This window comes from Rhineura floridana, chromosome 7 (genome assembly GCF_030035675.1).
Source record: "Rhineura floridana isolate rRhiFlo1 chromosome 7, rRhiFlo1.hap2, whole genome shotgun sequence".
Classification (NCBI taxonomy): domain Eukaryota; kingdom Metazoa; phylum Chordata; class Lepidosauria; order Squamata; family Rhineuridae; genus Rhineura; species Rhineura floridana.
In genome coordinates, this window is record NC_084486.1 from 75,320,369 (window position 1) to 75,333,454 (window position 13,086).

Here is a 13,086-nt window from a genome sequence, read left to right on the forward strand (position 1 = left end):
CAAGATTTTTTTTTAAATGGTTAAGATAGCAAGCACCATTACTAATCTTGGAAGAAGAAAGAAAGAAAGAAAGAAAGAAAGAAAGGAAGGAAGAGAAGAAAGAAAGAAAGAAAGAAAGAAAGAAAGAAAGAAAGAAAGAAAGAAAGAAAGAAAGAAAGAAAGAAAGAAAGAAAGAAAGAAAGAAAGAAAGAAAGAAAGAAAGAAAGAAAGAAAGAAAATATTGGTAAAATCTGCAGAGGAAACAAACTGGACCTGCTCACTAATACTTTAAGGATGTGAAAAGCAGAAGTAGATGAATTCATGTATGGATATAATTTGATTTCTCATCCCTTGATGATTTGCAGATGAATGTGTGAAATGATTCCACTGAAAAGGATTGTATTTTTTTGAGGTGATACGAAATTCTTATCTATGGTGTGTTTGATTTTGATGCTTTAGTCCACACATGACCATCAGCCCCTAGAATAGGGTGGCCAATTGTTTTGGCCCTGAAGGCCATATGCTGTGATGGGGAGCCTTTAGGGGCGATATGCCAGTGGTTGTGGCTGGTGGTGGGTATGGTCACCAGTGCTGATGGTGGCCACAGTGACACACACACACATATACACACTTAACCCCCCTCCTAGTGCAGGACTGCCTCAATATTGGGGGTGGAGGGAGGGAGGTTAAAGCCTCCACTTCTTTGTGATATCTGATCTTGCTTACATTGTTATTGCTGGTGATCCCAATACAGTTAAAATACCTGAAGTATTGGAACAATAACTTTCTCTACTGTCCAATTTATGACTGATCAGCTAGGCAGTGGGAATAAATGAATGGGGCACCCCAGGAGTTTGGCAGGTCACATGGAGAGCGGCCAAGGGCTGTGTGTTGCTCATGGGCCTCTAGTTGCCCACTTTTGCCCTAAAGTAATCAAATGGTCTTGAATCCTAATGTGCTCTTATGCAAGTGTAAGGCACTTCTGCTCACATGGGGTGGTGGTGATTTTCCTTTTACTGAAGAAGACAACTCTGCAACACATGCCATCCTGTTCTGGAGGTTCCTTTAACTCTTCAGGAACAGATTCTGGGAAAGTACAGAGAGCTGCAGAAGGAAGAGAAAGAAAGGCTGGAAAGTACCACTTTGTGAATGGAACAATCTCCTCTGTACAGAGTTCAGCAAATTATTACTTGAGATCATATTACTGATCTCTGTCTGGTTTATCCATGCTGAAAGAAACACACACTCTATCCAATATCGTGGCAGTGGATGTGACAGGACTTCTTGTTCTTCCCACTGCAGCCCCACACCACTCCAATTCTGCTCCATAGGATCCCCCAACCCCCTTGCACAAATTTTGGAGGTGTACAGGGGGCTGCAGGGGGAGTAAAAGAAGGGGAAGTCATGCTGAGAAAGCTGAAGCCTGTTGTGCAAAGAAGATGACACCGTTGGATGTCACTCCATGTTGAAACATATTGGGGCTGGGCAAGTTATTATTGCCCTACTCACATAACAACGACAACAATTCATTAATGTATATCCTGCTCTTCACAATTGTACTCAGAGTGGCTTAGCAATGTTGTTTAGCAACATTGTTCCATCTTTGTCCATAGGATGTGCCTTGAGCTATGTAGATTCCAGTAAAATTAGCAGGAGAAATCGTTTTCTTTTTTTCCTTCTATTTGTGGGCACAACACAGTAAATTATGAGGGTGAGAGTAATTTAGGACTGATATTCACTGAGTAGAATAATTTAGATCCTTTTCAGCCCTAGCCTGGGAGTCACATTGTGTGTGTGTGTGTGTGTGTGTGTGTGAGTGAGTGAGTGAGAGAGAGAGAGAGAGAGAGATTTGTGTGGGGAGCTTAATGTAATCTACAAGCCCCACCCTTTGATTCTCCACAGTTTTAGCTAACCGTGACTTTCTCCAATTTTAACCAAATCATGCCTATGTTAATCTTCTAAGATAGTAGCTAAGGGGACTATCACAAAAAGGGGCTACCTCCTCTGCCCCCTTGTAACTGCAGCTTAATAAACTAATATCTATTTTCAAGACCTAACTTCAAACACAACATAAGTAAATGAATTTGGAAGATCAGCGCCCTCTAGTGATGTTAAATAACTTGAAAATTTACAGTGTTCTATATATTCATAATGAATAAATGGACAGGATTCAGCTTTCTCATCTCTTGGTATTTGCACCATGTTCTAAAATCTGTCAAATGGGACAGGTGGAGATCATTATACAATGAGCAGAACTAGTTGCTAGAATCCAAAATAGGGGAGAGGAAAGGGGAGACAGAGAGCATCTCTTCAGTAAACTGTGGATTATTCCTTCTATATTCCTTCTTTGAGAACAGCTGAGATAGCAACCCAAGAGACAGCTGAAAACTAGACAATAAGCTGTCAAAGACACAACATGGAAAGCGTTACTGTGATTTGCAATCTGATTTGGCTATCACAAGCTTTCTGCTATCTGGCAGAAACATTGCCACTAGCTTGTGTAGACACTTACATGAACTTAGTTAGGTCTTTATTGATATTGCCTGTTAGAGAACATAAAAGTAAATGCAAGGTTTGATGGACATTAATACTTGGGGAAATTCTGAATTGTAAACTGTGGAAAGCCTAAAATGTTTTGATTAAAAGATCCACTTCATTAATGGAAAACAGTATTAGTGGAAAACACTTCCAGTTGTGGTAGAGGGATAAAAAATCCCCCGCCAGTTTCCTAAATCTTGGGCCACTGGAGTACCAGGGTGGTGGGGAAGGGACTGCTGTTCTGCAGAGAAGGTAAAAATCATTAGGTCTCCTGCATGAGCAGAAGTGTCTTCCACTCACATAGTAGGAATCTTTGGCTCCAAGCCTTGTCAGAGACATGCAGCATACAGACCAAAGGCATAGAAAATATTATATATATGTAAAACTGTGTGTATATTCACATATGAAAAACTATTAATTGTACTTATTTACATATGCAACACTTTAATTAATTATATAACTGAAAGTCCTAAATCATTTAAAATATTAAAGTAATATTATTGAATGCATACATAGGATGAAGATTTATGTATTTAAAACTACACGATAAATGTTATTTACAGTAGGGCACTGAAGTATTCTTGTCTTGTCTCAAACATAAAGTGATGACTATCATCCTGCAAACTAAATATCCAATGAATAGAAACGGGCTGGGGACAGAAGATCTGGAGTCTAATACTGATCTCTGGTTCTCAAGTTGCTTGTTTGAACAGGTTTCACCTCAGTAAAATGAGACAGATAATAATTGATAGTCCTTGACTAATAGGAGGAAATAAAGGCTAGGGAGTATATTTTTATAACACAATTTAAGAGAAAATGATAAAAAAATGCTTAAATGCTTGTGACAGAATTATAGAATTCTTACCTGTGAACAATTGTGTAGCAAACATTTTGTTACATGGTGCTACATCATTCTACTGTTTCAAGAAAGGAATTGTAAATGTTACATATTAGTGCAGAAAAAATTACATCAGACCCTGGGTGTTGTTATTTTTTTACTGTTTAATAGATTAAGATCCTTCTCATTTAGGCCGTTTCCCTCTCTTCACTCAGCTCAAAACATTATTTAACTAAAAGGTAAGTTACAATCTTTGAACTGTGCTCAGGATTCAGCATGATTTTGGAAAGGGGGTGGCATCAAGAACTGCAACTGTTCAGCCATTTTATATCTGTTTTGTTCTTGGGTGTAAAATGAGTGGGAGATATCCACTGTAAAGGTAGTACAAAAAGTGTCAGTGTTTGCTTTGTTCAGCTAACCGTTTCTGGTAGCACAAGTGTTCAGGGAAATCAGCCACTGGACTCACCAGTTATGCAATGCTTTGAGTTAACAGAATGATACCACTGGTTAAACAAGGTTAAAAGTAGTTCCTTCCTAAGGAGCAATAGCAAAAAAAATCTTGAATCAAAATATGACTGAAAAGTCAAATGAGTGATGCCTCCCCAGACTCTATTTTTTTTAATGTATAATAAAGCGGACAATGAATATATTAAACTTGGAGAACGTGTTCTAAACACTTCCTGAGAGCGGAGAACAGCTATGCCTTATGGAAACCTAGGCATAAATAAGAATGAGTGATTTAAGAATACGTGAGCAGTGCAGTTGTGAAGTTTGTGCATGCCATCAATGACGGAGGATGGTGAAATCCAAAGCAGACTTTGATCACTTCCAGGTGACCTGTTTATGGAGAATTCATCCTGATTTGTTTGCACAAAGTTTGCAGGGAGGCTGTATAATGTCTAGTGTTTATTGACCATTAATTTAAATTTATTTGCAAGGAGGTTACACGACGTTACTTCAAGCAATAGTTATTCCACACTTTCCAGTGCATTCCTCTGTCACCCTGCTTACTACAAAAAGTCAAAAACATTTTTGAGGGAGAAGTGGATTTGTTGTGCAAGAGCTCTGGTACCACTTTAATTGGACAACCTGAATTTGCTGGCATGTGATTGAATCCCACCTGCAAAACAGCAACAGTTGGGAAATAGTCTACAAGGGACTAACAATTGGCTGCTTCAGCAACTATTTCTGAGCTGGGATTATTCCCCTAGAGACCTGCTGTGGCCTAGAGATACAGCAGCTGAGCAGCAGATGGAACATCTCAGGACTGTGGGCAGCCTCATAACATCTTGCTTCTCCAGTGCTTCCTGCATTTGCCACCAGGGCCAGAATCTGAGAAAGTAATCAGCAACAGTCCAGTAAGGAAGCCCGGGCTTGTGAGGGACTTAGTATCTAGCTAATTCAGCAGGCCAGGAGATTCAGCAGCAAAATGGCAGTTCAACATCTGAGGGAAAAACTTGACACTTTTGCCCCACCCTGGTAACTCAGACAAGATAATTTTCTTATTGTATTTTAAATATACTGTAAGCTGGCCCTAAAAACTTTGCATAGGAGGCAGGGTATAAATACTGCAAACTCACATAACAAAGAAACAAATTTGGATTAGATGAAACTCTCAGTCTGATCCACAGGGCTCTTCTTATGTCCATATGTAACTGAAGAAGTTGAGAAAAAACATTTAAAGCTGAACACACTAACTTGGGTACACAAAGGGCTTAGTGAAACTTATACTAAGAGAATGAAGAGGTCCTAAAGCTTTCCTAGGAGGTATCTCATATTTCACTATTGTAAGAGTGTGCAAATGCATACCATAACTAGGTCTCTAATAGCCCTTCAAGATGCATTCTGATCCTGATTATATGAGACATATAAACCTTTGCAAAAGAAATGATAGTATCTGAAACAAATATTCAAGAGCAGCTGTAAGCATTTCAACTACCAAGGGCTCTAAGATTGTAAGTGGTTTCACAGCTTCCTCCCTAGAGCATTCATGTTACATCCTTTCCAAAGGCCATAGACACTGCATGGGAAGACAAACACTATAATGTTTCAGCAAATTCTTTCTTTCCATTTAGCATTTACAGGAAGATAATAATGCTTTTTATTTTGGAAGAGAAATATCATCACAAAAAGTGGTGAGAATGGCTCGATTAAAAGTACAGCCTTTTATTGGGAGGGAAATTTTTATAAAAGTAGAAAAATGTGTCTGAAAAAAGCAACAATAAGAGACTCTTATGGCACCATGAAGACTAAATAAATATAATCAGTATCTGCTGATTAGCAGTTTTCTTCACCTTCAACAAAACGAGGTGAAGGTCATTATGAATTAGGTATCAATAATATTATGAAAGGAAAATACCTCTAACGCACTGGCTTCAAGAGTATTTAAGCAAATGCAACATGCTTGTCACTTGCTTTGGGGTAAAAATTTCACACCCTGCTCTTTCATGGCCAAGAATGGAGGATCTTTTATGCCTTTCCTCTGGACAACAAATCTATCTGGCAAGAGCACTTCAGCAGGTGCTCTACTATCCTGACCTTCATAGTCCTTTGATTGCCTCCACAGTTTGAAACTAAGCATCTTCCGGAAGTGTTGTAACATCCTCTTGCAAATTAGCTTTGGTTGGCTAGTGTTCAGCTTTCAAGAATCCAAATGAATAAATCAAATCTCCAAAACATTTGAGTAAGCACTCTTGTACTCTACCAGGTCTTGTCCAGCAAGGTCACTTTGTACTGAAATCCCACAATTGTTAGATGGTGGTGTTACAACTTGCCCCAGGAAAAGGGAAGGTTGCAACACAAGCAACCATTAGAAGGCCTGGAAGCTGATTGGGAAATGGCTTGGATGAACAAGGGAGTTCAGGAAGAGGTAAAATACTGTAAATCTCATATAAAGCAGGGTGAAAGGTTTGGCTTTAGTCAATTATGAAATTAAAGTAATTAAATTATTTCTGTGTATAATTAGGGCACTGTTATGTTATAAACCCACAAAAGAAATTTAAATTGTAGGCTACTTAAAAATCAAAACTTGACTTAAAAGGAATTCTATTTCAGTATACACTCATTTCAGTTTCTATACATGGTTAAAATGTAGGCAAGGGGGTCAAATTAAAACCTTAAATATTTAAACTGGTCAATGACAGTCAAATAGTCAAGGAATTATCTCAAGTTTATTGTTAAATATGGATAGCTTTTGAGATAACCTCAAGCACATGCCATGGCTTTCTAATGAGTTATGTTAATAACCTATGAAATAGTTCTGAATTTTAAGTAACAAACGCAGACCTGTTTTAAGCAAATTAAAAATACCGTAATTATGTAACATCATGAGATGTACCAGACAGTCATAATCTGCATATATCAAAAATACATTAATAAAATGAATATAGTAAAAAGCTAAGACTGGACCTTTAAGACCTCAGCACTAATTGGAAATGATCCAGACAGCACATCTTGAATAACTTTCATAGACAAATTTAGTATGTCTTTTTTCAACTAACTAAAACCCAGTAGGTTATTCCCAAGCAAGTGGCTCACCTACCCTATTAGTTTTTGGCAAATGTAAGTGAAACATCTTTAGGCAGGATAAGTAATGTCACAACTGTCTGAATGTGTCAACTTGAATACCATTTTTGATGAACTTAATTAACACTAAAATGTCCAGTATCACAGTTCAGTTAAAGACCATCGATAACCATCATTGCTGGGATCATTTTTTTGAATAGCAAAAATTCTTGAGAAAAGGGTGATAATTAAAAATAAAATTCAATTAAGCAACCAAGAGATGACTCATATATAATGCTAACTACTTTGTTAAGCAGCCCATATAATCTATCAACAGCCTAGTGAATTGGTATCATGTACCAGTGACAACCAGTGAACTGTAATAATATATCAAAGACTAAGGCCAGTATTCAGCTAAATAAACTTCTGCTTGCACAACAATATGTCCCCCATCTCTTCCCCCCAAGTGTGTCCTGCACCATCCCCAAAATCTGCTCTGAAGGACTGCAGGAACCCCCAGAATAGGGGCCACATGGGGGGAGAAGAAAGGGAGACCATTCCATTATGCAAGGAGAAATCCTTGTGCTGACAAAATATTCACCTTAGCACTATGTTGAATACAACCCAAAGATATGAGAAAGATTTATTTATTTATTAGATTTATATCCCACCCTTCCAGTAGGAGCCCATATTTAATCAACAATATAATGTCTGTTATGGGCTCCCACCATCCCTGATCATAGGGCATGCTGATTGGGGATGATAGGAATTGTAGTCCAAAACATCTGGAGGACACCATGTTGACTATTCCTGATGTACATATTTAACTCAAAACCCATGTTCAAATCCAACTGAAGACAATGGATCCTCTCTTGTAACTGTTGACAGTTCTACAGCTCAGCAAAAGTAATCTGTTTTGCACAATGTTTTCCTTTCATATGAAACTGGGACAGCTATTATTTAGACTTTATAAAACTGTTTTGAGCAATAGGACACAGCCATATTTTGTTCACTGCAGTTACATTGTATCATCCTGATGCTAAAATGAAGTAAATCACCTAAATATTCTCTGCTGCTTTTGATCTATTTTATCTCCATTTTATTTTCTTTCCAGTTCTTTTTTAGTTAAATAGTTCAGATGAAATCATTTTGCCATTCAATATATATTGCTGTTAGAGTAAACACAACATAACTAACTCCTGTATTTAAATTAAATAAAGTAATGCATGCATTAATAATACAATGTTATGGCGTCTTAGCTCCATTGGACATACTCTTGTAATAAAATAAATTCAAAATGAAACTTTGGAAACCAGGAAGTATGCCCATATACTAAATAAAGATTCCCTGAAGAATGTTACCATTGGCTTTTTGTATTAAATCACATCAGGGACAAACCTGGAATATTGTTTAAATAGATATTTCAGTAATGGATATGCTAATCCTGTTAAGACAAAGACAAAACGGTAGCAATTAGAATAAACAAACATGAAGGTGTTAAAATTAATGTGTATTATTTTTAAAACTAGCAAATTACAGTTTTCATGATATTTCCCATGATGAAAGATCTATATACTAGAATAATAGAAGAGGAAAGCTAGAAAGAGACATGAAACCCATATAGTAAAATGCCCTGTACTGAAGCTTGATCTTCCACACATAAATATTCCATGAAATAGTCCGTATAAAAAAAAAATACAGAACTCAACTTAAATAGTTTTACAGTGTGCCATGAGCAAAGAGGAGATAACAAAATGCAACCAGCCAGAAAGGAACAAGCAATATGCTATGATCAGAAGGGTCATACAAGCAAAACATGCTATACATTGTAGACATCTCTCAATTTACATGCAGAGAGGTTCCTTCCTGCCTTCAACTATAGTGACTAACCTTGGGTACAGAAGCAAGATTAACCCGATGGATTTCTTCCAGAGACAAGAAAGTCCTGTGGATACTTCATTGCCAAATATCCTACCATCAATAACATTACCATAATACTAATGTTTGCAGTTTCTGCTCTAGAGGGCCCCCCAACCTTCTACAGCAGATTTGGGGGTGTGCTTGGGGCTGCTGGAGTAAGGATAGTAAGAAGAAGCCTCATTATGCATACAGATGACTGCTTGTGCTGGCCCCCTGATCTCGCCCAAATTGTCATTCATTAAATGATTGTTATAAAGATCTATTGAATTTGGAAATGGAGGTTCTTTTAAAAAATGCAATCCTATTAAACTCTGAAATGTCTGGTGATGGTGTTTACATAGGAAATAACGTGGTGAAGTATTGTATATAAGAGTTTAAGCAATTTGTATAGGAAAAAAAAGATGAGCTTGCTATACTCTGTTTTTCATTAAAGTATTATGGGCAAAACCTGTAGGTTATAAGGTATATTCTTGCTACACAATTCTGATATATGATTAAAACCTCTTCTTTGAGCATTGTACAAGAAAACAAAAGTCAACAGTGTATCATTTTACATCAAAACAGGACTACAGTATTTTCTTAATACTCTCCACTTTCCAAGCCATTTCCTGTGGTTTGCCTCAAAATGTACCATGAGCAGCCTAAACAGCAAGGTCAGCTTTGCATGGGACCAGACGTGAATGGAAATTTAAGTTGAGAATGAAATTTCTAAAGTCGTAGCAGAAGATAAGGCAATAAAATAAAATAAATTGGTTAGAAGACTAAACTAGCTTCTTATTCCTGGAATAGTCTCCATTTGTTGGAAAGAATTAAAGTAGTACGAGAAGAGATTTATGCTGTTGTCTCTGGTGTGACAGGTATTGTTCATTTCCACCTACAAAACTGACCCAGTAACTTTGTATTACGTTCAATAATGGTCAAGAACATCCTTTTCTTTTGGATACAAAGCTCTTGTTTAGGATATTGTCTACAAATGGAATACAATGTTTGAATGCATCTTGAGCCATGACAAGCACCTACATGAATATCACTTCAGTGCAATAAATTATTTTTGCCATATGCACATACCAGGACAGACAGTGTAGTATAGTGGAGACAGCAAGCATACTGAGGATACCTGGGTTTAAATTCCCATTATGGAACCAAATTGGTGACCTTAGGCTATCTCAGGTTTCTCAGAGTTATTTTAAGATAAAATGGAGGGATAATTAAATTTAGGTTCCTCTGAGTTACTTGGAGACAGGGCACGATACAAAACCAAACAAATATACATGGGACAAATCCATATTCTTTTTTACACATTAACACACTGCAGAAGCCCACTGCCAACTAGAGCTATCCACTTGAATTTATATAAACTGCAAACAGACCTGTATGACTCATCATGTGACAGTGCAGTTTTGTGGAACTGATATTCACACAGAAAATGTGTTCCTTGTGCCTCTGAGAAATAATGACTTGAGAGTTACAGCCCTGGTCTACACTTATTGCCATGCATCGTGGTGAAAAGTAAGGGAGAGTGATAACTAATTGAATAGAAGGATTCTCATAAGCTCTGTGTGAGACAACACAACATCAATGTGAACCGCCTTATATCAAAGATTCTTCATGAATTTCTATTAATTTCCAGTGAACAAATACTTTGATTATTGACTGCCTTTATATCAGTGCAGGAAATGAGTAGCGTAACTCCTTCAAACTGATGACTTCAAGGTTTGGTCTCAAGAGGAATCATTGCCCTCTCACACTGTTCTCAGTGGTTAGATCAGCAGATTTTATCTTGGGAAGGGGATATTTGCTTTCCCCTGTACTGTCTTAAGCAAACCGCTATATAATTTTAATTTTACTGCACTTCCTCCTTGTACTATAGGGCAACCTACTGCAGAATATTGGTCTTTCCTACTCTGTCTGGATATAGCATGTGAACCCAAGAACTGTATGTTCAAGTTGTGAAAGCTCCTAGAATGTTTATTCAGACTAGGACTCTTGAGGTAAGATTGCCAGTTGTGCCAAATGACAGAAGAAAGAGCAAGCATTAAAACGAGGGGGAAAAAAGGGAAACAGTTCTGAAGTACTGACTAGGCTTTTTCTCTTTTTCTTTAAATGAGCATGAGAACTTTCACAATAACATGAAACTGTACTGAGCAATTACCTCTTCAGATTGGCATCATTTCCCACTTCATGAGCAAAACAACCCCAGCTATTACAGGGGCGAAAACGCAAAGTGACACCAGTAACACAACAAAGCTTTTTATCACTCAACAAGGGTTCTCCTCAAGGCTTGGGTGGGTGGGTAGCATTAGGCAGCATTTACAGGCAAGAATGTTTGTGGCCTTGTTCAACTTGTTTGTGGCCTTGTTCAATACATTTCTTAGTAGTTGTTCTAGTATTAATGGAATCAATCCAAGAATTTCCAGTACTGTGCCTTTTAATTGCTTCAACAGTTAAATGCTAATACATAAACCATTCACAACAACACAGAGTGCCTTGCACATAAATAATGCAGGCAGCATACCACAACAAACACTTTTTTGCAGGTTCCAACCTTTTCAGCCTCCATAAGCAGGTGAGAATGAGATTCCTAGTAAACGTTGCCTTGATTGTGCAGTTAAGCCAGTAAAAATACAATAAAGATGAGCAAGCAAACAATTCTCACCTTTTAACTATTTGCCTTCATATTGCCTTTGCTTTCTGTTTTATTCCAAATGTTTGCTCAAAACAGAACAGCTTATCTCAGATTAGAGTTTTCTTCAAAAATTTTACTTTTATAAACTGTTTTTCTCCCTTTTCATAAACCTCAACACTTGTTCAAGTTTTGATAAGGAAATAATGATGGCATTCATGGGATTTGATGCACAGATTTGCTTGGGCATATGTAACATCCAGAAAGTTACTAGAGTCTCATGCACTATTAAAATAACTGAACCAAACTCTTAGTAAAAGGGCTACCACAATAGCACTAGCTGTGCTGCTGTGATGCTCTGCTATGCAGTGGCAATGGACCATATGATATAGCATTGATATGTATTAACATTTATAAAGAATCTTTCCAACAGTTTTACTAAAGTTAGTTTATAATAATTCTTAAATTACAGTTTAAAAAGCTTTCTTCTATTTCATCATTTTAACTAACAGTATTAAGGTGCTAATCCTGGCACAAGTAGTCAACAACCTACATCCTTGCTTGTGGCTAGTGTGCTACAGAAGGTGATAATGGTGTTAAACCCATGGCTTAGTGATTTATCATCCTATCTAATCTTTCAGGGGCACAGCATCTGCCTATGGCATGTCCCAAAGCATGAACATATGAAATTGTCCTATGGGTCTACTTGGTCCCATACAGTCTATTCTGGATGGGGCATTAAAGATTGTCTCAGCTCTGCTACATGAGATTGTCTGAACTGGAGATGTCAGGAAGTGAACCTGGAACCTTTTGATTGCAGATCAAGTTAGCCAACAAGTCTCCTATGTTCATCCATGTCTATCTGCAAGTAATTTTTAAAAAAATTATTTAATGTAACAAAATGTATACCCTGCACCTTCAACATATACTGTATTTATGTTCCCAGAGTGTCTAACAGAGTAGTAAGAAACAAAAAGTACGATACAACAACAATAAGACATACAAACGAATACAGCAAAACTAACTAAAGCAGCAACAGCCTATTCAAATACATAGTAAAATCAATGTCTTTTCAGTTTTAAATGATTACATCAGCACTCCAAGAAAACAGATTTTTTTTTTGCATGGCATCTAAATAACTATAATGAGGTCTATAGGTGAGCCTCATCGGAGAGGGCATTTCAAAGGCAAGGAGCCATCTCTCATACTATGTAAAATGCTATGCCCACTGATGATGATGGTAGTGATGATGATAATAAAAATGCTATTATTAATATATAAACAATTAATGGCACAGTTGTTGACAAACTCCATCCCTAACACATACATACTTTCCCTGCAAGTCTGACCATTTACAAACTGTGACAACCTCACTTTAATATAAACAGCCAGAGGTGTTTCATTGCTGATGAGGCAGGACTCATTAGCTGGCCAGCAGATCATATGCAATGAAAGCAATGTGCGTTGACACTTGGTCACGTTGACTTCATGATTTACAAACCTTTTTTCTGGGCAAGTGTATTAATATCAGCTTCAGAAAGAAAAAGCTCTGCCACTTCAGCCCTATCCCATTATGAAGTCATATAACCCACAGTGTCAGATAATGGGGCCACACGTCATTCTAGAGTGGAATATTCAAACTGTGCTCCCCTGTCCAATGACTATGAAGGGAAACAACTTGTTA

General features: G+C 37.4%; 1 protein-coding gene across 6 annotated transcripts in view; it reads right to left on the reverse strand.

Annotated features, from left to right (window-relative positions):
* Window positions 1-13,086, reverse strand: part of VTI1A (vesicle transport through interaction with t-SNAREs 1A) — a 396,691-nt gene that overhangs the window by 110,694 nt on the left and 272,911 nt on the right. Inside the window, exon 9 of one of the 6 annotated variants that reach the window (XM_061636009.1) lies at window positions 10,804-12,264. The exons of 3 other annotated variants lie outside the window; for them this stretch is intronic. Coding sequence is in view for 1 of the 3 variants with exons in the window: in XM_061636010.1 (XP_061491994.1) it covers window positions 12,261-12,264 (4 nt within the window). In the remaining 2 variants the exon portion in view is untranslated. Of the gene's footprint in view, window positions 1-10,803; window positions 12,265-13,086 lie in introns of those variants that run through there. 2 more of the 6 variants (XM_061636010.1, XM_061636012.1) reach the window with 2 other exon arrangements.